Source organism: Salvelinus sp. IW2-2015, linkage group LG25 (genome assembly GCF_002910315.2).
Source record: "Salvelinus sp. IW2-2015 linkage group LG25, ASM291031v2, whole genome shotgun sequence".
NCBI lineage: Eukaryota > Metazoa > Chordata > Actinopteri > Salmoniformes > Salmonidae > Salvelinus > Salvelinus sp. IW2-2015.
The window spans coordinates 137,795-162,331 of NC_036865.1; the positions used below are offsets into that span (position 1 = coordinate 137,795).

The 24,537-nt window shown below is 43.4% G+C and overlaps 2 protein-coding genes across 2 annotated transcripts in view; one reads left to right on the forward strand and one right to left on the reverse strand.

The window, feature by feature from the left end:
* The window catches only part of LOC111951656 (cadherin-23-like), an 89,995-nt gene that overhangs the window by 38,689 nt on the left and 26,769 nt on the right, over nucleotides 1-24,537 (reverse strand). The window contains exon 3 of the mRNA XM_070434814.1: nucleotides 8,434-8,655. Coding sequence (XP_070290915.1) covers nucleotides 8,434-8,655 — 222 coding nt within the window. The remainder of the gene's footprint in view (nucleotides 1-8,433; nucleotides 8,656-24,537) is intronic.
* The window catches only part of vsir (V-set immunoregulatory receptor), a 30,686-nt gene continuing 16,505 nt past the window's right edge, over nucleotides 10,357-24,537 (forward strand). The window contains exon 1 of the mRNA XM_023969868.2: nucleotides 10,357-10,683. Within this exon, the coding sequence (XP_023825636.1) occupies nucleotides 10,593-10,683 (91 nt within the window). The 5' untranslated portion in view covers nucleotides 10,357-10,592. The remainder of the gene's footprint in view (nucleotides 10,684-24,537) is intronic.

Sequence of the window (24,537 nt, forward strand, 5' to 3'; positions counted from 1 at the left end):
TCCTGACTCACGTTAAAAACAATTCATTGTCGAGTTGACGCTTCAGAGGTGGCGTGGAGCCATTCTGTCTCAGCGCTTCCAGTCTGACGATAAGGTCCATCCTTGCGCTTACTTTCTCATCGCCTGTCCCATCGGAACGCAACTATGATGTGGGTAACCGCGAACTGCGCGCCATCCGCTTACCATAGGCGAAGGCGACAGTGTTGGAGGCGACCGTCCCTTGTCGTTTCGGACTGACCATAAGAACCTTGAGTACATCCGTTCGCCAAACGACTTAAGCACGTCAAGCTCGTTGGCTTGTTTTCGCTCGTTTCGATTCGTTATTTCCTATCGTCCGGGAAAAAGAACACCAAGCCTTGATGCCTTATCCCGTCTCTTTAGTTCTTCTGTGGCTTCTACCGACCCCGGGTTCTCCCTGAAGGCGTGTTGTCGGTTGACTGTCTGGGAATTGAGAGACAGGTAAAGCAAGCACTCACTCACACTGCGTCGCCGCGCGCTTGTCCTAGTAACCTTCTGTCGCTTCCTGTCTCTACTGCTCTGGCTGTTCTTCAGTGGGCCACTCTTGCCAAGTTAGCTGGCCACCCCGGCGTTCGCGGTACGCTTGCTCTCATTCGCCAGCGGTTTGGTGCCTACTCGAGGGACCACGCGTCGTTTCGTGGCTGCTTGTTCGGACTGCGCGCGACTAAGTCATGTATCTTCTCCTCCGGTCGTCTCTAGACCGCTTCCCATTCCTTTCTCGACCATGGTCTCACATCGCCTTAGACTTTATTACCGGTCTGCCTTCGTCTGCGGGAGAAAGACTGATTCTTACGTTATCGATAGGTTCTTCTAAGCGGCACATTTTCATTCCCCTCACTAAGCTTCCTTCGCTAAGGAGACGGCACAAATATCATTGAGATGTGTTCAGAATTCATGCCTCCCGTTAGACGCCGTTTCAGACAGAGGTCCGCAATTCACGTCACAGTTTTGAGGAGTTTCTGTCGTGATTTGTGCTTCCGTCAGTCTCTCTTCCGGGTTTCATCCCCAGTCTAACGGTCAAGCAAAAAGGGCCAATCAGTCGAGTGGTCGGCATATTACGCAGCTTGTTTCAAACCCTGGCGTCTTGGGCAGACAACAGCTCCCCTGGGCTGAGTACGCTTCACAAACTCGCTTCCTCGTCTGCTACCGGGCTGTCCCCGTTTCAGAGTAGTCTTGGCTTACCAGCCTCCTCTGTTTTCGTCCCAGCTCTGCCGAGTCCAGCTTCCCTCCGCTCAGGTCTTTGTCCAACGTTTGTGAGCGCACCTGGAGTGAGGGTCAGGTCTGCACTTTCCTTCTCAGGCCAGACTGTGAGAGCGCCCAATAAACGTAGATTAAGAGTTCCTAGGTATTGTCGCGTCAAGAGTGTGCTTTTCCACTCTAACCTTCCCCTTACGACAGCTTCTCGCAAGTTGACTCCGGGTTCATTGGTCCGTTCCGTGTCTCTCAGGTCGGTCAATCCTGTCGCTGGGTGCGACTTGCTTCTTCCGCAACATCTTCGTCGCGTCCACCTCCTGTCTTCCATGTCTCCTGTTCAGCCTTTTCTTCGCGCCCCCGTTCGTCTTCCCTCCCCCCCCCCCGTCCTTGTCGAGGGCGCTCCTATTACAAGTACGGAAGATCATGGACATGCGTTCTCGGGCGTGGTCACCAGTACTTAGTGGATTGGAGGGTTACGGTCCTGAGAGAGGAGTTGGGGTTCCATCTCGGACGTGCTGGACCTCAGTTGATTGATGATTTCTCGTTGCCGCCAGGGTCCTCCTCGAGTCCAGAGGCGCTTCGGTGAGTGGGGTACTGTTCATGTTTTGTCTTGATCATGTCTTGTCCCTGTGCTTCCCTCTGCTGCTCTTATTAGGTTCTTTCTCTTTCTCTCTCTCTATCGTTCCGTTCCTGCTCCCAGCTGTTTTCTCATTCTCCCTACGACCTCATTTACTCTTTCACACCTGGTCCCCTATTTTGCCCTCTATTAGAGTCCCTATTTCTCCTCTCGTTTTCGCCTCCTGTCCTTGTCGATTCTGTTTGATGTTTGCTGTTCCTGTGTCCTTGTTCCGCCCTGTCGTGTTCTTTGCCTTCTTCAGATGCTGCGTGTGAGCAGGTGTCTATGTCAGCTACGGCCTGCGCCTCCTGAAGCGACCTGCAGTCTGTGGTCGCGTCTCCAGTCGTTCCTCTCTATTGACGAGAGATTTCAGTTCCTGTTTTGGTATACCATTAGATTCCAGGAGAATCATATTTTGTTTAATACTGGAATAAAGACTCTGTTACTATTATCGTCGCTTTGTCCTCATTCATCAGCATAACAGGTACATTTTTTAAATATATTTTCCTTATTATTTTCCCCTAACCCTACCCATCCCTCCCCTAATGACAACAATTTAGGCTTCTACTCCAGAATTTACATATCATATACATTTTACAGACACAGTATATATTACAATAGTTATCTTTTGTTTGTTTTTAGTCCCATCATTCAGCTCCACTCATCCCCTCCCATCTGTCTCTGAACACCATCCAGTTTTGATTTCTATTTGCAATATATTTTAAACTGTGCTGTGATGTTTCACAAAGTTTTTACATATTGTAAATTAAAAATATATATTTTTTGCTAAAAGTATTATTAAATTATTGATCGATTGAATATGACTTTTTAAATCACCCAGCAGTGCAATTTGCAGAGGGGGACATAACTTGGCAGTGGGTCTGGGGGCCCTCCATTTTGGGGTCATCTAAAGCAAACCACATTTCCTGCATTTCTACACAATTTAATATGACCCATGGCCCAACAACAAAAAGTAAGCAAAAATGCCAACTGTCAAGAGATTATTAAGTACAGAGCATTCGGAAAGTATTCAGACCCACCTTTTCCACGTTTTGTTACATAACAGCCCTATTCTAAAATGTATTAAATACATATTTTTACTCATCAATCTACACACAATAACCCATAATGTCAAATCGTACATGTCAGAGCAAAAAACAAGCCATGAGGTCAAAGGAATTGTCCGTAGAGCTCCGAGACAGGATTGTCTCCAGGCACAGATCTCGGGAAAGGTACCAGAAAATYTCCGTAGCAATGAAGGTCCCGAACAACGCAGTGGCCTCCATCATTCTTAAATGGAAGAAGTCTGGAACCACCCAGACTCTTCCTAGAGCTGGCCGCCCAGCCAAACTGAGCAATCGGGGGAGAAGGGCCTTGGTCAGGGAGGTGACCAAGAACCCGATGGTCACTCTGACAGAGCTCCAGTTCCTCTGTGGAGTTGGGAGGACCTTCCAGAAGTACAACCATCTCTGCAGCACTCCACCAATCAGGCCTTTATGTTAGAGTGGCTAGACAGAAGCCACTCCTCAGTAAAAGAAACATGACAGCCCACTTGGCACCTACAGCACACCCGGACCATGAGAAACAAGATTGAACTCTTTGGCCAGAAACCCAAGCATCACGTTTGGAGGAAACATGGCACCATCCCTACGGTGAAACGTGGTGGCAGCATCATGCTGTGGGAATGTTTTTATATTTATATATATATATATATCATATATGTTCATCATATATGCATAGTCACTTTAACCATACCTACATGTACATACTACCTGTATATAGTCTGTATATAGCCTTGCTACTTTTATTTTCAAATTTATTTTTACTGTTGTTTACTGATCAAACATTGCTGGAAAGACCTGAAAATAGCTTTGCAGCAACACTCCCCATCCAACCTGACAGAGCTTGAGATGATCTGCAGTGAAAAATCAGAGAAACTCCCCAAATACAGGTGTGCCAAGCTTGTAGCGTCATACCCAAGAAGACTCGAGGCTGTAATCGCTGCCAAAGGTTCTTCAACAAAGTAATGAGTAAAGGGTCTGAATACTTACGTAAATATATATATATATTTTTTTAAACATTTTCTAAAATGTCTAAAATACAGTTTTTGCTTTTTCATTATGGGGTATTGTGTGTAGATTGATGAGGAAGAAAAAATTATTTAATCAATTTTAGAATAAGGCTATAACGTAACACAATGTGGAAAAAGTCAAGGGATCTGAATACTTCCCGAATGTTTAAGTGTTTGATAATTCTTGAACTAGATACATGATCTTTCAATCATCAATATTGTGTTGGACCTTTACCAAATAGTCTAACAAATGAACAATTCTTACAAATATAGTACAAAGACAACCTTTGATTGTCTTTAAGARATCCTCTATATGCAAACTCGAAACTTATTGTAGCTGGGGATTTTGACAAAGCAAATTTGAGGACAAGGCTGCCGAAGATCAACATATCGACTGTACTACTCGCGCTGCTAACTCTCGACCACTGCTTTTCAAACTTCCGGAATGCTTACATGGCCTTACCCCGCCCTCCTTTCGGCAAATCTGACCACGACTCCATCTTGCTCCTCCCTTCCTATAGGKAGAAARTCAAACAGGAAGTACCCGTAATAAGAGCTATTCAACGCTGGTCTGACCAATTGGAATCCACACTTRAGGATTGTTTTGATCAAGTGGACTGGGATATGTTCCGGGTAGCTTGCGAAAATAAGCTAGATGCATACACGGATACAGTGACTGAGTTTATAAGGGAGTGTATAGGAGCTGTAGTAGCCACTGTGACTATGAAAACCTACCCTAACCAGAAACCGTGGATAGATTGCATCATTAACTCAAAACTGAAAGAGCGAACCACCACATTTAACCATGGCAAGGTGGATAACGCGTTGAGGATAACACAGTGCCACCAACACGGCCCGCTACCAAGGACTGTGGGCACTCCTTTTCCGTGGCCGACGTGAGTAAAACATTTAAACGTGTTAACCCTTGCAAGGTTGCCGGCCCAGACGGCATCCCTAGCCGCGTCCTCAGAGCATACGCAGACCAGCTGACTGGTGTGTTTACGGGCATATTCAATCTCTCCCTATCTCAGTCTGCTGTCCCCACATGCTTCAAGATGGCCACCATTGTTCCTGTACCCAAGAAGGCATAGGTAAATTAACTTAATGACTATCGCCCCGTAGCACTCACCTCTGTCATCATGAAGTGCTTTGAGAGACTAGTCAAGGGTCATATCACCTCTCCCTTACCTGCCACCCTAGACCCACTTCAATATGCTTACCGTCTCCAATAGATCCACAGATGATGCAATRGCCATCACTCTGCACACTGCCCTATCCCATCTGGACAAGAGGAATARCCATTAAGCTCGAGGCCRTGGTCTGAACCCCGCCCTGTGCAACTGGGTCCTGGACTTCCTGACAGGTCGCCCCCAGGTGGTGAAGGTAGGAAACATCACCTCCACTCCGCTGATCCTCAACATTGGGGCCCCACAAGGGTGCGTGCTCAGCCCCCTCCTGTACTCCCTGTTCACCCATGACTGCGTGGCCAAGCACGTCTCCAACTCAATCATCAAGTTTGCAGATATTATTAATCTGCGTACAGTGAAGTACCGTTAATCAACAGTAGTAGGCTTGATTACCAACGATGACGAGACAGCCTACAGGGAGGAGGTGAGGGCTCTGGGAGTGTGGTGCCTGYAAAACAACCTCTCACTCAACGTCAACAAAACAAAGGTGATGATCGGAAACAGCACAGGGTGCCCTATGTACATCGACGGGACCGCAGTGGAGAAGGTGGAAAGCTTCAAGTTCCTTGGCGTAAACATCACTGACAAACTGAAATGGACCACCCACACAGACAGTGTGGTGAAGAAGGCGCAAAAGAGCCTCTTCAACCTCAGGAGGCTAAAGAAATATCGCTTGTCACCTAAAACCCTCACAAACTTTTACAGATGCACAATTGAAAGCATCCTGTCGGGCTGTATCATCGCCTGGTGCGGCAACTGCACCGCCCGCAACCGAAAGGCTTAAGGGTGGTGCGATCTGCCCAACGCATTACCAGGGACAAACTATCCGCCCTTCAGGACACCTGCAGCACCCGGTGTCACAGGAAGGCCTAAAATACCAAGGACATCAACCACCCGATCCACTGCCTGTTCACCCCGCTATCATCCATAAGGCGAGGTCAGTACAGGTGCATCAAAGCTTGGACCGAGAGACAGAAAAACAGCTTCTATTTCAATATCATCAGACTGTTAAACAGCCATCACTAGCACATAGAGGCTGCTGCCTATAGTCATAGACTAGAAATCACTGGCCACTTTAAGGAATGGAACARTAGTCACTTTAATAATGTTTACATATCTGGCATTATTCATCTCATGTGAATATACTGTTTTCTATACCATGCTACGGTATCTCAGTCACTTAATAATGTTTACATATCTTGCATTACTCATCTCATATGTATATACTGTATTCTATACTATTCTACTGTYTCTTATTCTGTTACGCTCTAGGAGCATTTACCCACGTGCCATCTCCTCATTGGTTTTTAGGACCATATACCCATGTGGGTGATTGAAAGATGAACTGAGGTCCACACTCCAGTCTAGTTGGTGGTGGTAATACACCTTAAAGTTGGTTGCCAACCGCCATATAAAGTCCAACYAAGAAGAAGAAGCCTGAAGGAGGAGAGATTACCTAAAACAAACTTGGTTTACCCTTTTATCTGTAGATTAATTGTCAGAGTAGAGGACATTTTGCATTTCAGGTAAAATAAGAACCCAATGTTGTTATTTTAAATTAGCTAGCAGCAGCAAGCTAGCTAGTTKAATTGCCATGAAAGTTTGCTTATCGACCTGTACCCAAATTACTATAGTTGGTTCAGAGTTTGTTTTGATATTTCAACCTGCGTGTCCTGATCGCGTCTGGTGTGGGGGGCGCACGCGAACAGGCTGTCTGGTCAGCATGTTAGGCTACTATGGTGAGCGAGCGTTTCACCTTTGCATTTTCATTAAGTATGGATTACCCATGCATTTGTCTCTGCCTGCAAATCGTCATCCTAAAAGGTAGGCTATATCCTATTGGAAAWTGCAAAATGTAGTGTTGCTGTCATCATTCTTGCTGCCTCCAGTTCAGTAGCCATACTTGCGAGATCAGTTGCGCGTGTGGTCTCAAATAAATAAAGTAGGCTATGTATACATGGGTGGAGAAGCACGAGACAGTTATCTTTCCAAGGAAATGTACTTCCTAAATAGGCCTGTGATTAGGCTATAGTTTACTACATTGCCTGTAAATAGGCCTAAAAATGGATCACCCATATTTCTCCATCTGAAAATCTTCCCACTCCTAAAAGGTAGTCTAGAAAAATAGCTCAAGTGAAAGTGCAAGTCAATCCAACTCTGCTCTCTTCAAACTACATCTAGCATATTGGCTGATATAGCCCATTAATAAAATATAAGAACCATGTGAAATTCTCTGGTAATTTAACCTATTTAAGTTATTTTTGCGCGTTTGATATTGCCTATAGGGTGCAAAATTGCTGGGACAATGGCTGGCAAGTGAGTTACATCACATACGCCTAAAATAACATTGTGGGACTGCAGTTGAGTTTGGYACCAGTTCTTGCGGTAGTGGGTGGGAGCGAGTGTGGGGTGAAGAAAGCTGTCCTGTACAGACCTCTACTGTGCACCATGACAGTGAAGCATGTAACGTTAGCTGTTTATTACTGTGTCAGTGTGAAAAGTAGGGAATTAGATCAGGGAASTGACAGATCAATAACGTTACATTGACATACTGACTAATACAACTCACATGGCCCTGAAGAAACATCAGAATATCACTCTTCAATCGTTTGGCCAATAATTTCCTTGTTTAATTCAGGTCTAGTTTGATTGAGGCGAAAATAACAGCTAATGTGAGCCAACTTTTTGCTAGCTCTCTTTCTAACGGCACATCAACTGGTGAAAGCCTGCCAAGTTAATTTACTTCTGAAAAGTGACAAAACAAACAACTGCTTTAGATAGTAATAATAGCCACCTCATATCGCTATCTAACATATAACTAGAGGCTAGAGCTGACCTGGCTGTGGTAGCTACTCACTAGCATAGCTTATTCATTCACCTCAGTCYAGAGGGGATGAAACATTAGCTAACTTTACATGTCAGTTACAATACTAGCGCAGCGCTGCGAATAAACACTAGTTTWCTTTTCTTTGCCAGATACATTAGTCAACTAAAGAGTAGCCCGTTTCTGTTCCTTTTACAACTCTGTGAAAGAGTGTAACGTGTACACTGAACCATGATCAACTATCTCATGCTGGTCCAGCCAGCCTTCCAGAAGCTTTGCTTTCACACAGCCTGTCAGCCCGTCCTATGGTGTCCGGGTGGTCCTAAATCCAGTCGGATAAACACTTCAAACAGCCTAACCGACCGCTCGGAGGCGTCTGCATAGTCCTGAAGCACACCGTTGCCTAGCATTGTATCACATTCCAATGATAAAACTAGGGTGGACAAAAATGCAATTTCAGAATGTGGGGGGGACATGTGAAAGTTACCACCATCTAGTGTAAAATATCTGTCCATATTCTTACGGTAGTTTGATTGATGCAGAAGGTGATGGCCAGGTTGCCGTGGTCGATGGTGTATCGGAGGGTGCCGTTGAGGCCCTCGTCTGGGTCGATGGCGGTTACTGTGGCAATGGTGGCCCCCAAGGTGTCGGGGCCCTCGCTCAGCACCGTCACATACTCCTCCTCCGGAAACTCTGGCGCGTTGTCGTTTTCATCCACTATACGCACGTAGATGGTGGTCGATGACTGGTGGGGAAACAAAAATGGATGTAGAAAAATCATGTTGAGGGCACATACATTACTGAGTGAAAAATACACTCCAGCACACTAGTGATCTTGACACTCCACATGTTTGATAGATCTATATGGTCACAGGAAATATATAGATTTCCCTTTTACACATTTACCATAACATATACTGTATAACAATGTTTTGGTCTGGGTAGATCTTCATCGAGGACTTTAAAAAAAATGGTATACTGTTAAAATCAAATCAAATGTTATTTGTCACATACACATGTTTAGCAGATGTTATTGCGGGTTTAGAAAAATGCTTGTGTTTCTAGCTCCAACGGTGCAGTAATATCTAACAATTCACAACAATACACACAACCTAAAAGTATAAGAATGGAATTAAGGAATATATAAATATTAGGAAAGGCAATGTCACAGTGGCATAGACTAAAATACAGTAGAATAAAATACAGTATATACATATGAGATGAGTAAACGCAAAAATATGTAAACATTAATAAAGTGACTACTGTTCCATTGTTAAAGTGGCCAGTGATTTCAAGTCTATGTATATGGGGCAGCAGCCTCTAAGGTGCAGGGTTACGTAACTGGGTGGAAGCCGCCTAGTGATGGTTATTTAACAGTCTGATGGCCTTGAGTAATACGCACCTGATAATACGATAGGTGCGAGTTATATATTTTTCTATTGAATGTAGGGCCTACATACACTGAGTTTACAAAACATTAGGAAGACCTTCCTAATATTGCGTTGCACCCCCTTTAGCCCTCAGAACAGCCTCAATTCGTCGGGGAATGGACTCTACAAGGTGTCGAAAGCGTTCCACAGGGATGCTGGCCCATGTTGACTCCAATGCTTCCCACGGTTGTGTCAAGTTGGCTCAATGTCCTTTGGGTGTTGGACCAGTTTGTGTGAAAARAATTTGTCTTGCCCATTRACCTTCTGAAWGGCACACATACACAATTTACATTTACATTTGTTTTTGTCATTTAGCGGACGCTCTTGTATACAGAGTGAGTTACAGTAGTGAGTGCCTACATTTTCATACTTTTTCTTGGTACTGTCTCAATTGTCTCGAGAATTTAAAATATTTTTTTAACATGTCTCCTCTCCTTCTAACTTACTGCTATTTTAGCAACTCTCTCCTCTCTATCTATCCAAAAAAACTAAAATGGAGACTTCAAACACTACATTTCCTGCTATTCTACACATTTTGCKATGAGGTTGAGAYAAAATGTTGCAGTTTTAAAGCTAATTTACTGCAATTCTACACCTTTTTCTATCACATGTGATCTGGGGACCTGCTGACCTCCCCTGCACCTTGGTTAGATGTTTCCGTTTTGTTGTGCACAAAATGTAGGCCTATATGTATGGGGCCGTGGGCGTGCACAGGACTGCAGGCACAGATACAGACACATGCAGACACTTCACACACACAGGAAATTAAGTAACAAAGAACAGAAGCCAAGTTCAAATACTGAAATTATACTTTGGATTAAATAATATATATATATATATATATATAATAAATCAGTCAAACTATCTACTGTAACTACAATTCGGTGTCAAAATACACTTATGCAGTTGTTTTTGGAATGGAGGAACATTCAACAGCTAAAGGAGTGTGGGTAGGGGGAGGAGCGAGACAGAGAGAGAAGGTAGGGGGAGGCGCGAGCGCGCATGGGCGGTTTTTGTTGGAGTGCATTATTTTGCCAACAGTATATCCTCCTGCAAGACATCAAGTCACAAAAATTTGGCAGGACTACTTGTAACTTACTTTTACTAGTGACATTGTAGCATAGAGTGTCACGTGTCAAAAGTTGTTATTKCAACGCAGTTAAAATAATTAACATATCAGCAGGGCAAAAAAACTACGTCTGAAGGAAGAACAATATTAAAAAGTAGGCTACATAGACGACAGAAGACAATAATGACGTGGGAATTATACAGCAGAGAAACTTTACGGATCCATTTGCTGCTGAGGTTTCTGCTCTATTTTCACCTGGCGACCGTGGTTGGAGGTAAGCAAAGCAATCCAATCTCTCCTGTGCGCCCTGGGTGTGTGCGCTTGTTGCTACTCTGTGTCGTTGAAACTAAATAGCCTACTCTCTTCATTTAACTTTTACAAGATTTTGTAAATATGAAATGTTTTCAGGCAAAACCGACAGGGTTTCCAGGTCATGCGAAAATGTCTAACCCAATGAACAGATWAACAAACACTGCACAAAAGCCCCTTCTTTCACAGCAAGAGAGGAATTGCCATATTTATACAATAAACTGTTTTCCCATAAAGTTATCGAGCCAATTAAGAAGGAATATCATAGTAACTTGCAAAGATATTAGAAGCAAAATTCAGGTTTCCTCAAAATAATGAATCATATCAAATGTTATTTGTCACATACACATTTTTAGTACGTTATTGGGGGTGTAGCGAAATGCTTTAGTTCCCAGCTCCAACAGTGCTGTAGTGTCTAACAATTAAAAAATGATTGCAAGCTATGACATGACCTAATAAAGGAATTTGAATATGTGGCAAGAGAAAACATAATTCGCCTTTATTAAACTTGCCAGATTATTTGTACAAGGGGGTATGGTATATGGCCAATATACCACGGCTAACGGCTGTTCTTATGCATGATGGAATGCGGAGTGCCTGGATACGGCCGTTATATGATGGAATGCGGAGTGCCTGGATACAGCCGTTAGCTGTGGTATATTGTCCATATACCGCAAACCCAGGGGGTGCCTGAATGATATTAGAAACTGGTTACCAACGTAATTACAGCAGTAAAACGTAACGTTTGTCATACGTGTGGTATATGGTCGGATATACCACGGCTTTCAGCCAATCAGCATTCAGGGCTTGAACCAGGTTTATAATTGTAAATAAWTCCCCTTTGCGCATGTTCATAACTATAGATACATCTGAAAGGAGAGTTTGAGTGCTGAAAGTTGGACAGAAGATCTTGAAATCTCTGAACAAGAAAAACTTGGATGAACATAAAAAACTAATGTTAGGCTTTATTTCTGGCAATTGTGCTSTTATTATGTGCCAAATGTTCAGACTACAAATGGCCCATTTGCAAGATTGACACATTTCAATACACATAGGCTACAGACTAAAATCTGGGATTATGATTGTAATTCAATTTTGCCATGGTTTGCTTAGATAAAGGCAGGTAGCCTATAGCCCCTGATAGGCCTACATCTCATGTTAAATAGTCTACAGTAGCCTAGACAAGATGTAGGCCAGATGTAAATTGAATGATTTTTTWATATATTTTATTTCACCTTTATTTTACCAGGTAGGCCAGTGGAGAACAAGTTCTCATTTACAACTGCGACCTGGCTAAGATWAAGCAAAGCAGTGCGACACAAACAACACAGAGTTACACATGGGATAAACAAACGTACAGTCAATAACACAATAGAAACGTCTATATACAGTGTGTGCACATGTAGTAAGATTAAGGAGGTAAGGTAATGAATAGGCCATAGTGGCGAAAAAAATACAGTTTAGCAATTAAACACGAGTGATAGATGTGCAGAAGATGAATGTGCAAGTAGAGATACTGGGGTGCAAAGGAGCAAAAAATAAATATCAATATGGTAATGAGGTAGTAGATTTAGCAGCTTGCTTAGTTCAAATTAACATACAAATTAATTTAACATGAATAGCGAGGCGATTAAGAGGTACGAACTGCTAGTGCTTTCCAAAACCTTGCTGGAATATGTTACTGAGGATGGGGTCATAATTTCAATCACTGAATCAAATATTAAGAATATGTATATGACCTGAATATGTTTGACAACAACAGCCAGCCAGTGTTTAATTTTTTTGAATTTGTTTTAACTGTAGCCTAATCTGACTACTGTTACGTCAATSGTATGCGTTCTAACAACTGAATGGCAATTGCAATAGAGCTTAGATAATTTCCAATTGGAAATTAACTAAACATGGCRATTAATAATTGCATTATAACACAAGGCTACAACAACAATAAACTGAAGGCTACTTGATCGCCAACAGAGGCAAATGTATCATTCTTCACATTTAGCCTAATGTCAGATTCATTGAGGACTTTAACCCCATAAAAAGAACCACGCGAGGGAGTTCCATAACGTCCATTTCAAATGTCCACTCGGGCAGCCCCCAAGACTCAAGAACTGAGCATGCATGAAGCACGCTTGATACTGTATTCTTAAGCAGTCAAATTATACCACCTCCTCTAGTGCATTGTCTCCATTATTTATTGATGTGCATCAYTTCTAGCGTATTAATATGTTTTATGTAAAATGGGTTGGAAATAGGTGTCTCCAAAATGACAATAACCTACCTACAACTGGTAAAAAGTTATCAGTGTTTGCGTGCTGCTCTCGCCTCTCGCTCACATGACTCAGCCAATAGCTGTACTGCTTTATCAACACACACCTCTTTTGTTATGAGTGTTGCCATGTTCGCGGTTTTCCGGGCAAAATTGGTCTACTTTGAAAACGATGTCGAGGGTGAAAAAGTATTTGTAGCGGGTTGCAGGTTTTGGGGCTAGTTCTAAGTTGCACTGCGGCCGCCATGATATTTCTCTTAAAAATATATTTCACTGTGACCTGCTGCTGACTGTCATTCAAGACAGGAGAACTAGATTAATTTAGGTGATAATAAAACATGTTTGTTTAGTTACTTTATAGCAAAACAAGCTAACTCGCAGAGCAGCTAGCTAGGCTAGGTTGTTGATACCACTGTAGCTAGCAACRTTCACCTAATCATTCTTATCAAAGACTAATGTCTTTACATTAAACTTAAATGGGAGGCTACAGTCATAATATAATTGGCTTAGCAGCCAATGTGTATTATTTAACATTGCTATTAAAATAGTACTTATTGGAATGGGTAATTGTTTACATGTTGCTAGCTATCCCATAAAGCCATTACCCAAAACCACATTTTCATCTTCTGTGGTTTGGTCACTTCCTGTTCTTTGATGGACTCCAGCTGGACTGAAGACGAGCCAAAGTTTGGAACAATTGAAAGCATTTTTTAAATTGAAAGTACTTGTACTGCGCTCTTAACCTGGAAGCCAGCCACACCAATGTATCGGAGGAAACATTGCCCAGCTGGTGATCGGGGTAAGCTTGCAGGCACCTAGCCCGCCACAAGGAGTCACTAGAGCGCAATGGGACAAGGGAATCCCGGCCGGCCAAACCCTTCCCTAACCCGGACGACGCTTCCTATAAGTTTGTGATATTTTAATAGTATGTTTAAAAAATAAAACACATTGGCTGTTAAGACAATTCTACTTTATGACTGTTGCCTTCCGTTTAAAGTTTATTGTCATGGTTGGACCCACATTTCTTTAGCCAATCGTTTCGTTCTGAACAGAACCACTATTTTTTTTGTTCAGTTCAACTCTTCCGACCAGCAAAATAAAGTTCTGAACAGCTTCGAACCAAATAAGGGCCGGTTTATATCATTATTTTCTGTTCCTTTTTAACCTGTGAATCAAGTTTTTTACATTTCGCTCATTAAATGACTTCACCAATCAGTGCAGATAGAGCAGGAAAGCTAGTTTTTTACATGCGTCATGGACAGAAGAGTGTTGCCTATGGCACAAGATGCGACTGAAATTTTGCAGGTGGGACTGGGGAGAGAGGGTTGAGGAGGAGGCTTGAAGTGCTGGGTATCTTGTTATGACATGTATTATCTGAATAAGGTCCACAGAATTATACCTAGTCGGAGCGACTTCCATGGAGGAACTTTGAATGTCCTTTGAGCTAGCTGGCTAACAAGCTTGAGCTAGCTAACGTTAGCGAACAAGTTTGTGTGTGCAGAGCGGCACAAATAAAAACACGTCTTACCTTTTTGTTGTTAATAAATCCAACGTGACAGAGTGAGGGCTTTTTTGCAAAGTGTAGGTGCTTTGTTGCAAAGAATGTTATTAACCGGTTCCCATGTTCTTTTCCGGGAACGGTATTGATCACTTTAGTTATGTTTCTGTTCCTTGAAAATGACATTTTCCGGTTTTTGGTTCTGTTCCCTGAACTGGTTTCAACCCCTTGATTGTAATGACGTTTGTTTTTGATGATAATTATTAGGTGGAGGTCGCTAGCTACAGTATAGATAGATAGCAGTTCTGTAAGAATACTTTCTAGGAAGTCAAGCTATCCAAACAAGTTAAGGAAAAAGTAAGTAAGCTAAATGTTTKTCCTGTCTTGAATGAAAAGGTCATATTTTGCATGAATATGATGTGCGGCGTAATGAAATGTGTCAAGATGTAAACGGTGCATGAGACAACATCTGGCACTGCTTAAGAGTTTGTTTAACCCCCTGCACCACTCCCCGGTCCACCTGGACAAGGCATGAAAAGCAGCTGCTGCGCCAGTTAACTCACTTCAATTGGATAAGGGCTCCGATTTAGACCTCACAGGTTATCAGTAGCCGATTTGACCTGTGATGGCACAGGTATTTGCTATTTTAGATAAACTCAAGTGATTAAACAATCAAAGGGATATTATAAACTGAGAGGATCGAGCCCTGAAGGCTGATTGGCTGAAAGCCGTGTTATCAGACCGTATGACAAAACATTTCTTTTTACTGCTCCAGTTATGTTGGTAACCAGTTTATAATTGCAATAAGGCACCTCGGGTGTTTGTGGTATATTGCCATTATAACACGGCTAAGGGCTATATCCATACACTCTGCGTTGTGTTGTGCATATTAACAGCCCTTGGCCATGGTATATTGGCCATATACCACACCCCCTCGAGCCTTATTGCTTAATTATACACTATTTACTAAGACATAAAAGCCTTTGGTAAAGCCAACCGAGGCAAGCTCTCCAGTCTCCACTTTGCATATGTAGCTGCCCCAGAACTGCAGATGTTAAAGCTGTGTGACCCTGCAGATCACACACACACACACACACACACACACACACACAACACACACACACACACACACACACACACACACACACACACACACACACACACACACACACACACACACACACACACACACACACACACACACACACACACAGAAATAGGAAGCAAAGAAGCATTCTCACTTCTGCTTTGAGAGTCTGTTTTAACGGATGTTTAAAAGCCTACAGCATTGTGCCTACAGCATTGTCTTGACCTGGCTGTCAACTAAAGACACAGAACCCAACCCACTCCCTTGACCACAACCCTCTACTGCAGTGGTTTTCAACTGGTGTGCTGCAGCATATTGGTGTGCCTTGGGGAACTCTCAAGTGTGCCGRAAAACTTTTTATAATCTTTTAGATGTTTTGGAACCCTCACTTATAAACCTGAGATGTGTGTGTGAAATGCACATAGATTTTTGAGTTGGGAGCACCAGTGCCGCTCAGATAATACACMGAACAAAAATCTAAATGCATCATGTAAAGTGTTGGTCCCATGTTTCATTACCTGAAATAAAAGATCACAGAAATTTTCCAATACMCACAAAGAGCTTATTTCTCTCACATTTTGTGCACAAATGTGTTTACATCACTGTTAGTTAGCATTTATCCTTTGCCAAGATAATCCATCCACCTGGCAGGTGTGGCATATCAAGAATTTGATTAAACAGCATGATCATTACACAGATGCACCTTGGCCTGGGGACAATAAAAGGCCACTCTAAAATGTGCCATTTTGTCACACATTTTGAGGGAGTGTGGAATTGGCATGCTGACTGCAGGAATGTCCACCAGAGCTGTTGCAGAGAATTTAATGTTAATTTCTCTTCCATAAGCCGCCTTAACCTCATTTTATAGAATTTGGCAGTAKGTCCAACTGGCCTTACAACCGCAGACCACGTGTAYCCACGCCAGCCCAGGACTTCCACATCCAGCTTCTTCACCTGTGGGATCGTCTGAGGGGGGAGGTAGGGAAATATGTTGAGGAGTATTTCTGGCCTATGTCCTCCCAGGCTCACCCATGGCTGCGCCCCTGCTTAGTCATGTGAAATACATAGATTAGGGCCTAATGAATTTATTTAAATTGACTAACTCAGTAAAATCGTGGCATGTTGCTTTTATATTTTTGTTCAATCTACATGAATGGCACATGGTTACATCTGTATCATGGTTTCAAGACTGGTGCGCTCAGACTGTTACATTTGTATAATTTGAGGGGCACATCATGAGCAACGTKATTTGTATCGTCTCACTTCACCTGTGATAACTGTCAGCACATTGCGCTTATAAAAATATATACAGTGCCTTCGGACAGTATTCAGACCCCTTGACTTTTTCCACATTTTGTTACATTACAGCCTTATTCTAAAATGGATTAAATCGTTTTTTTTCTCATCAACCTACACACAATACTCAATGACAAAGCAAAAACAGTTTTTAAAAATAAAATATATATCAAATGTACAAGTATTCAGTCCCTTTATTCAGTACTTTGTTGAAATACCTTTGGTAGTGATGACAGCCTCGAGTCTTCTTGGGTATGATGCTACAAGCTTGTATTAAAATGGCGCCGGAAGAAATGGCAGCAGTTTTACGGGCGCCTAACCAATTGTTCTATTATGTGTTTTTTTTTCGCGTTATTTGTAACTTATTTTGTACATAATGTTTCTGCCACCGTATCTTATGGAAAAAAGAGCTTCTGGATATCAGTACAGCGATCACTCTCCTCAGATTAGACAAAGATTTTTTCTTCAACAAACAGGACGCACAGGATGTACTTCGAACACCCGACAAGGCCAACATCCCCGTCATTGGCAAGAGACACAGGTACAGAGGACACAGAGCGGGGTGCCTCATAAGGATCCGCAGACGGAGAGTGGGAAAGCTGCCGTTACCGTCAATATTGCTTGCCAACGTGCAATCATTAGACAATAAACTAGACGAGGTACGATCACGAATATCCTACCAATGGGACATCAAAAACTGTAATATCCTATGTTTCACGAAATCGTGGCTGAATGACGAAATCTAAGGAAGTCTCTTTTTGCTCGCCTGAAGTAGAGTATCTTATAATAAACTGTAGACCACACTATTTGCCAAGAGAGTTTTCATCCATACTTTTCGTGGCTGTTTATTTACCAACACAGACAGATGCTGGCACGAAGACTGCACAAATAAGCAAACAGGAAACCGCTCACCCAGAGGCGGCGCTCCTAGTGGCCGGGGATTTTAATGCAGGGAAACTTAAATCAGTATTACCTTTCCATCAACATGTTAAATGCGCAACCAGAGAGAAAAAAATTCTAGATCACCTGTACTCCACACACAGAGATGCATACAAAGCTCTCCCTCGCCCTCCATTGGTAATTCTGACCACAATTCTATCRTCCTGATTCCTGCTCACAAGCTAAATTAAAGCAGGAAGCTCCAGTGACTCGGTCTATTAAAAAATAGTGAAATGAAGCAGATGCTAAACTACAGGATTGTTTTGCTAGCACAGACTGGATCATGTTCCYGGATTCTTCCGATGGCATTTAGTAGTACACCACATCAGTCACTGGCTTTATCAATGAGTGCATCGAGGACGTCCCCCCCACAGTGACTGTACGAACATACTCCAACCGTAAGCCATGGATTAAAAGCAACATTCACACTGAGCTAAAGGGTAGAGCCGCCGCTTTCAAAGTGCGGGACTCTAACCCGGAAGCTTATAAGAAATCCTGCTATGCCTTATAAGAAACCCTAGACCCACTCCAATTTGCATACTGCCCAAACAGATCCACAGATGATGCAACCTCCATTGCACTCCACACTGCCCTTTCCCACTTGGATAAAAGGAACACCTACGTGAGAATGCTATTCATTGACTACAGCTCAGCATTCAACACCATAGTACCCTCAAAGCTCATCACTAAGCTAAGGATCCTGGGACTAAACACCTCCCTCTGCAACTGGATCCTGGATTTCCTGACAGGCCGCCCCCAGGTGGTGAGGGTAGGTAGCAATACATCCGCCACGCTGATACTCAACACTGGAGCGCCTCAGGGGTGCATGCTCAGTCCCCTCCTGTACTCCCTGTTCACCCACGACTGCGTGGCCAGGCACGACCCCAACACCATTATTAAGTTTGCCGGACGACGACACAACAGTGGTAGGTCTGATCACCGCACACGACGAGACAGCCTATAGGGAGGAGGTCCCGATACCTGGCCGGGTTGTGCCAGAATAACAACCTATCCCTCAACATAATCAAGACAAAGGAGATGATTGTGGAATACAGGAAAAGGAGGACCGAGCACTCCCCCATTCTAATCGACAGGGCTGTAGTGGGCAGGTTGAGAGCTTCAAGTTCCTTGGTGTCCACATCAACAACAAACTAGAATGGTCCAAACACACCAAGATAGTTGTGAAGAGAGATCGACAAAGCCTATTCCCCTCAGGAAACTAAAAAGATTTGGCATGGGTCCTCAGATCCTCAAAAGGTTCAACAGCTGCAACATCGAGAGCATCCTGACTGTTGCATCACTGCCTGGTACAGCACTGCTCGGCCTCCGATGACACAGGGTAGTGCGTACGGCCCAGTACATCACTGGGGCTAAGCTGCCTGCCATCCAGGACCTCTACAACAGGCGGTATCAGAGGAAGGCCCTAAAAATTGTCAAAGACCCAGCCACCCCAGTCATAGAATGTTCTCTCTACTACCGCATGGCAAGCGGTACCGGGAGCACCAAGTCTTCCTAAGACTCCATAAGCCTCCTGAAACAAGTAATCAAATGGCTACCCGGACTATTTGCATTGTCCGGACCCCCCCCCCCCACCCCCTCTTTACGCTGCTGCTCTCTCTGTTTATCGTATATGCATGTCACTTTAACTATACATTTACGTACATAATATCTCAATTAGCCCGACTAACCGGTGCCCCGCACATTGGCTACCCGGACTATCTGCATTGAGTCTGTTCATCATATATGCATAGTCACTTTAACCATACCTACATGTTCTTTCTTCCTCACCATCTTAAATAAGCATGCCCCGTTCAAAAAAATGTAGAACTAGGAATAGTTATAGTCCTTGGTTCACTCAGACTGTATAACCTCGACCAGCACAAAAAAATCCTGTGGCATTCTGCATTAGCATCGAGTAGCCCCGTGATATGCAACTTTTCAGGGAAGTTAGGAACAAATATACACAGGAAGCTAAGGCTAATTTTTCAAACAGAATTTGCATCCTGTATGTAACATCAAGTTCTGGGACACAAAGTCCATGGAGAATAAGAGCACCTCCTCCCAGCTGCCCACTGCTCTGAGGCTAAAAAACACTGTTACCACGATAAATCCCATAATTGAGAATTTCAATAAGCATTTTCTCACGGCTGGCCATGCTTTCCACCTGGCTACCCCTACCCGGTCAACTGCCCGGCACACTCCACAGCAACCCGTCGAAGCCACTACAATTCTCCTTCACCAAATCCAGATAGCTGATGTTCTGAAAGAGCTGCAAAATCTGGACCCCTACAAATCAGCGGGCTAGACAATCTGGACCTCTCTTTCTAAAATTATCTGCTGAAATTGTTGCAACCCATTACTAGCCTGTTCAACCTCTCTTCGTATCGTCTGAGATTCCCAAAGACTGGAAAGCTGCCGCAGTCTTCCCCTCTTCAAAGAGGGTGACACTAGACCAAAACTGCTACTGACCTATCTATCCTACCCTGTCTTTCTAAGGTCTTCAAAGCCAAGTTAACAAACAGATTACCGACATTTCGAATCCCACCGTACCTCCTCCGCTATGCAATCTGGATTCAGAGCTGGTCATGGGTGCACCTCAGCCACGCTCAAGGTCCTAAACAACATCATAACCGCCATCAATAAGAGACATTACTGTGCAGCCGTATTCATCAACCTGGCCAAGGCTTTTCGACTCTGACAATCACCACATTTTATTGGCAGACTCGACAGCCTTGGTTTCTCAAATGATTGCCTCGCCCGGTTTACCAACTACTTCTCTGATAGAGTTCAGTGTGTCAAATCGGAGGGCTGTTGTCCGGACCTCTGGAGTCTCATGGGGGTGCCACTGGGTTCAATTCTCGGGCCGACTCTTCTCTGTATACATCAATGATGTCGCTCTTGCTGCTGGTGATTCTCTGATCCACCTCTACGCAGACGACACCATTCTGTATACTTCTGGCCCCCTATACTTCTGGCCCCACTGTGTTCTAACCTCCAGACGAGCTTCAATGCCAAACAACTCTCCTTCCATGGCCTCCAACTGCTCTTAAACACAAGTAAAACTAAATGCATATATTCAATCGATCATGCCCGCACCTGCTCGCACTGGACGGATCTGACTTAGTATACGTGGACAACTACAAATACCTAGGTGTCTGGTTAGACTGTAAACTCTCCTTCCAGACTCACATTAAGCATCTCCAATCCAAAATTAAAGCTAGAATCGGCTTCCTATATTCACTATTTCGCAAAAAGAATCCTTCACTCATGCTGCAAACATACCCTTGTAAAACTGCCATCCTACGCGATCCAACACTCTACTCATAAATTGGATGCAGTCTATCACAGTGCCATCCGTTTTGTCATCAAAGCCCTATACTACCCACCAATGTGACCTGTCGCTCTCGTTGGTTGGCCCTCGCTTCATACTGAATAAACTTTCCCTGCATTAAAATCCCCTGCCACTAGGAGCGTCGCCAAACCCAGGTTACAGGTTATCTACAAGTCTCTGCTGGTAAAGCCCCGCCTTATCTCAGCTCACTGGTCACCATAGCAGCACCCACTCGTGCACGTGCTCCAGCAGGTATATCTCACTGGTCAACCCCAAAGCCATTCCTCCTTTGGTCGTCTTTCCTTCCAGTTCTCTGCTGTCAATGACTGGAATGAACTGCAAAAATCTCTGAAAGCTGGACTCATTATCTCCCTCACTAGCTTTAAGCACCAGCTGTCAGAGCAGCTCACAGATCACTGCACCTGTACATAGTCCATCTGTAAACAGCCCATCTATCTACCTACRTCATCCCCATACTGTATTTATTTATTTATCTTGCTCCTTTGCACCCCAGTATATCTACTTGCACATTTATCTTCTGCACATCTATCATTCCAGTGTTAAATTGCTATATTGTAATTACTTCGCCACCATGGCCTATTTATTGCCTTAACTCGCTTATCTTACCTCATTTGCACTCACTGTATATAGACCTTTTGTTTTCTTTTGTTCTACTGTATTATTGACTGTATGTTCTGTTTATCCCATGTGTAACTCTGTGTTGTTGTATGTGTCGAATTGCTATGCTTTACCTTGGCCAGGTCGCAAATGAGAACTTGTTCTCAACTAGCCAACCTGGTTAAATAAAGGTGAAATAAACTTACTACCTCAATTAGCCTTACTAACCGGTGKCTGTATATAGCCTCGCTAATGTTATTTTTCTGTCTTTTTACAGTTGTTTTTATTTCTTTACTTATCTATTGTTCACCAAATACCTATTTTTACTTAAAAATMGCATTGTTGGTTAGGGCRTGTAAGTAAGCATTTCACTGTAAGGTCTACACCTGTATTCGGTGTACGTGACAAATAAACTTTGATTTGAAGCTTGGCACACCTGTATTTGGGGAGTTTCTCCCATTCTTCCCTGCAGATCCTCTCKAGCCCTGTCAGGTTGCTGCACATCTATTTTCAGGTCTCTCCAGAGATGTTCGATCAAGTTCAAGACTGGGCTCTGTCTGGGTCACTCAAGGACATTCAGAGACTTGTCCCGAAGCCACTCCTGCGTTGTCTTGGCTGTGTGCTTAGYGTTGTMYTCCTGTTGGATGGTGAACCTTAGCCCCAGTGTGAGGTCCTGAGCATGCTGGAGCAGGTTTTCATCAAGCATCTCTCTGTAATTTGTTCTATTTATCTTTGCCTCGATCGTGGCTAGTCTCCCAGTCACTGCCACTGCAAAACATCCCCACAGCATTATGCTGCCACCACCATGATTCACCGTAGGGATGGTGCCAGGTTTCCTCCAGACGTGACGCTTGACATTCAGGCCAAATAGTTAAATCTTTGTTTCATCAGACRAGATAATCTTGTTTCTCATGGTCTGAGAGTCTTWAGGRYCCTTTTGGCAAATTCCAAGTGGGTTGTCATGTGTCTTTTACTGAGGAGTGGCTTCRGTCTGGCCACTCTACCATAAAGGCCTGATTGGTGGAGTGCTGCAGAGATGGTTGTCCTCCTGGAAGGTTCTCCCATCTMCACAGAGGAACTCTACAGCTCTGTCAGAGTGACCATTGGGTTCTTGGTGACCTCCCTGACCGAGACCCTTCTCCCCCGAATGCTCAGTTTGGCCGGGACGGCCCAATCCAGGAAGACTCTTGGTGGTTCCAAARGTCTTCCATTTAAGAATGATGTAGGCCACTGTGTTCTTGGGGACCATCAATGCTGCATAATTGTTTTGGTACCCTTCCCCAGARCTGTGCCTGGACACAATCCTGTCTCTAAGCTCTACGTACAATTCCTTCGACCTCAAGGCTTGGTTTTTGCTCTGACATGGACTYTCAACTGTGTGACCTTTAAATTGACAGGTGTGTGCCTTTCCAAATCATGTCCAATCAATTTAATTTACCACAGGTGGACTCCAATCAAATTGTTGAAACATCAAGGATAAACAATGGAAACAGGATGCACATGAGCTCAATTTCAAGTCTCATAGCAAAGGGTCTGAATACTTATGTAAATAAGGTATCTGTTTTTGTATTTAATACATTTGCAAACATTTCTAAAAACCTGTTTTTACTTTGCCATTAGAGGGTATTGTGTGTAGATTGCTGAGGAAATTGTTTAATTTAATCCATTTTAGAATAACGCTTTAACGTAACTAAATTTGGAAAAAGTCAAAGGGTCTGAGTACTTCTCGAATGCACTGTATATCATAAGGAAGTGGTGATCTTAAACACTTCTCCAGTCGTTGTTGAGATCTAATATTCTGCGCAGCGCAAGATGAGATGTAGGCCAATGTCTTACATGCTGACTAGATCTGGCATACGCCATCGCGCGCATGTTGATTTTGTCCATTCACACCAGACGCCATCAGGACACACAGGTTGAAYTATCAAAATGAACTCTGAACTCTGAACTAACTATATTAACCTAAAACATTAATGGACATTTAGCTAGCTAGCTCGCTGCTGCTAGCTAATTTGTCATGGGATATAAACATTAGGTGGTTATTTGACCTGAAATGCACAACATCCTTTTTTCTAGATCTTTTGTAGAATTTTGACCCATTTTGAGTCAACCAAAATCGTGTGTTCTCCACTCCGACAATTATTCCACAGATAAAAAGGTAAACCTWMTTAGTTTCTTGTAATCTCTCCTTCAGTCTTCTTCTCCTGTGGACTTTATATGGCGGCTGGCAACCAACTTTAAGGTGCATTACCACCACCAACTGGACTGGAGTGTGGATCTCAGTTCATATTTCAATCACCCACGTGAGTATATGGTCCTAAAACCGGTGAGGAGATGGGAGAGGTGGGACATGCGAGCAGTTTGTGTGAAATTATTGAATAACGTGTACGAGTACATTTGTTTTGCAACACTCGCATGCAACGCGGGCAGTGTGGTCAGCATGTTWGGCCTATCGTCAATCAATRATATTTCTCAAGTCCTTTTGGCCTAAATTCCAGCTAAACTTGAAGAAGACAGTAGGCTTAAGAAAGCAATGCTAATGCCACCAGTTGTTCTGMTCTAAAGTATTTTTACTAGACTGACGGCCAATTTCTGTGCTATATGAACACAAAAGAATATTGAATGTCGACATTCTGGTACTGCGTCCAGTCTTGGCGGTCTGTTCAAGGCTCTATTGCTTTAGTCACTGATGATCAATCATGATGGTGATGACATTGCGAGTGTCATCTACACTACTTTCATGAAGATAGCTGTTTTCCTCATGTTTCTCAGAAAACCCCC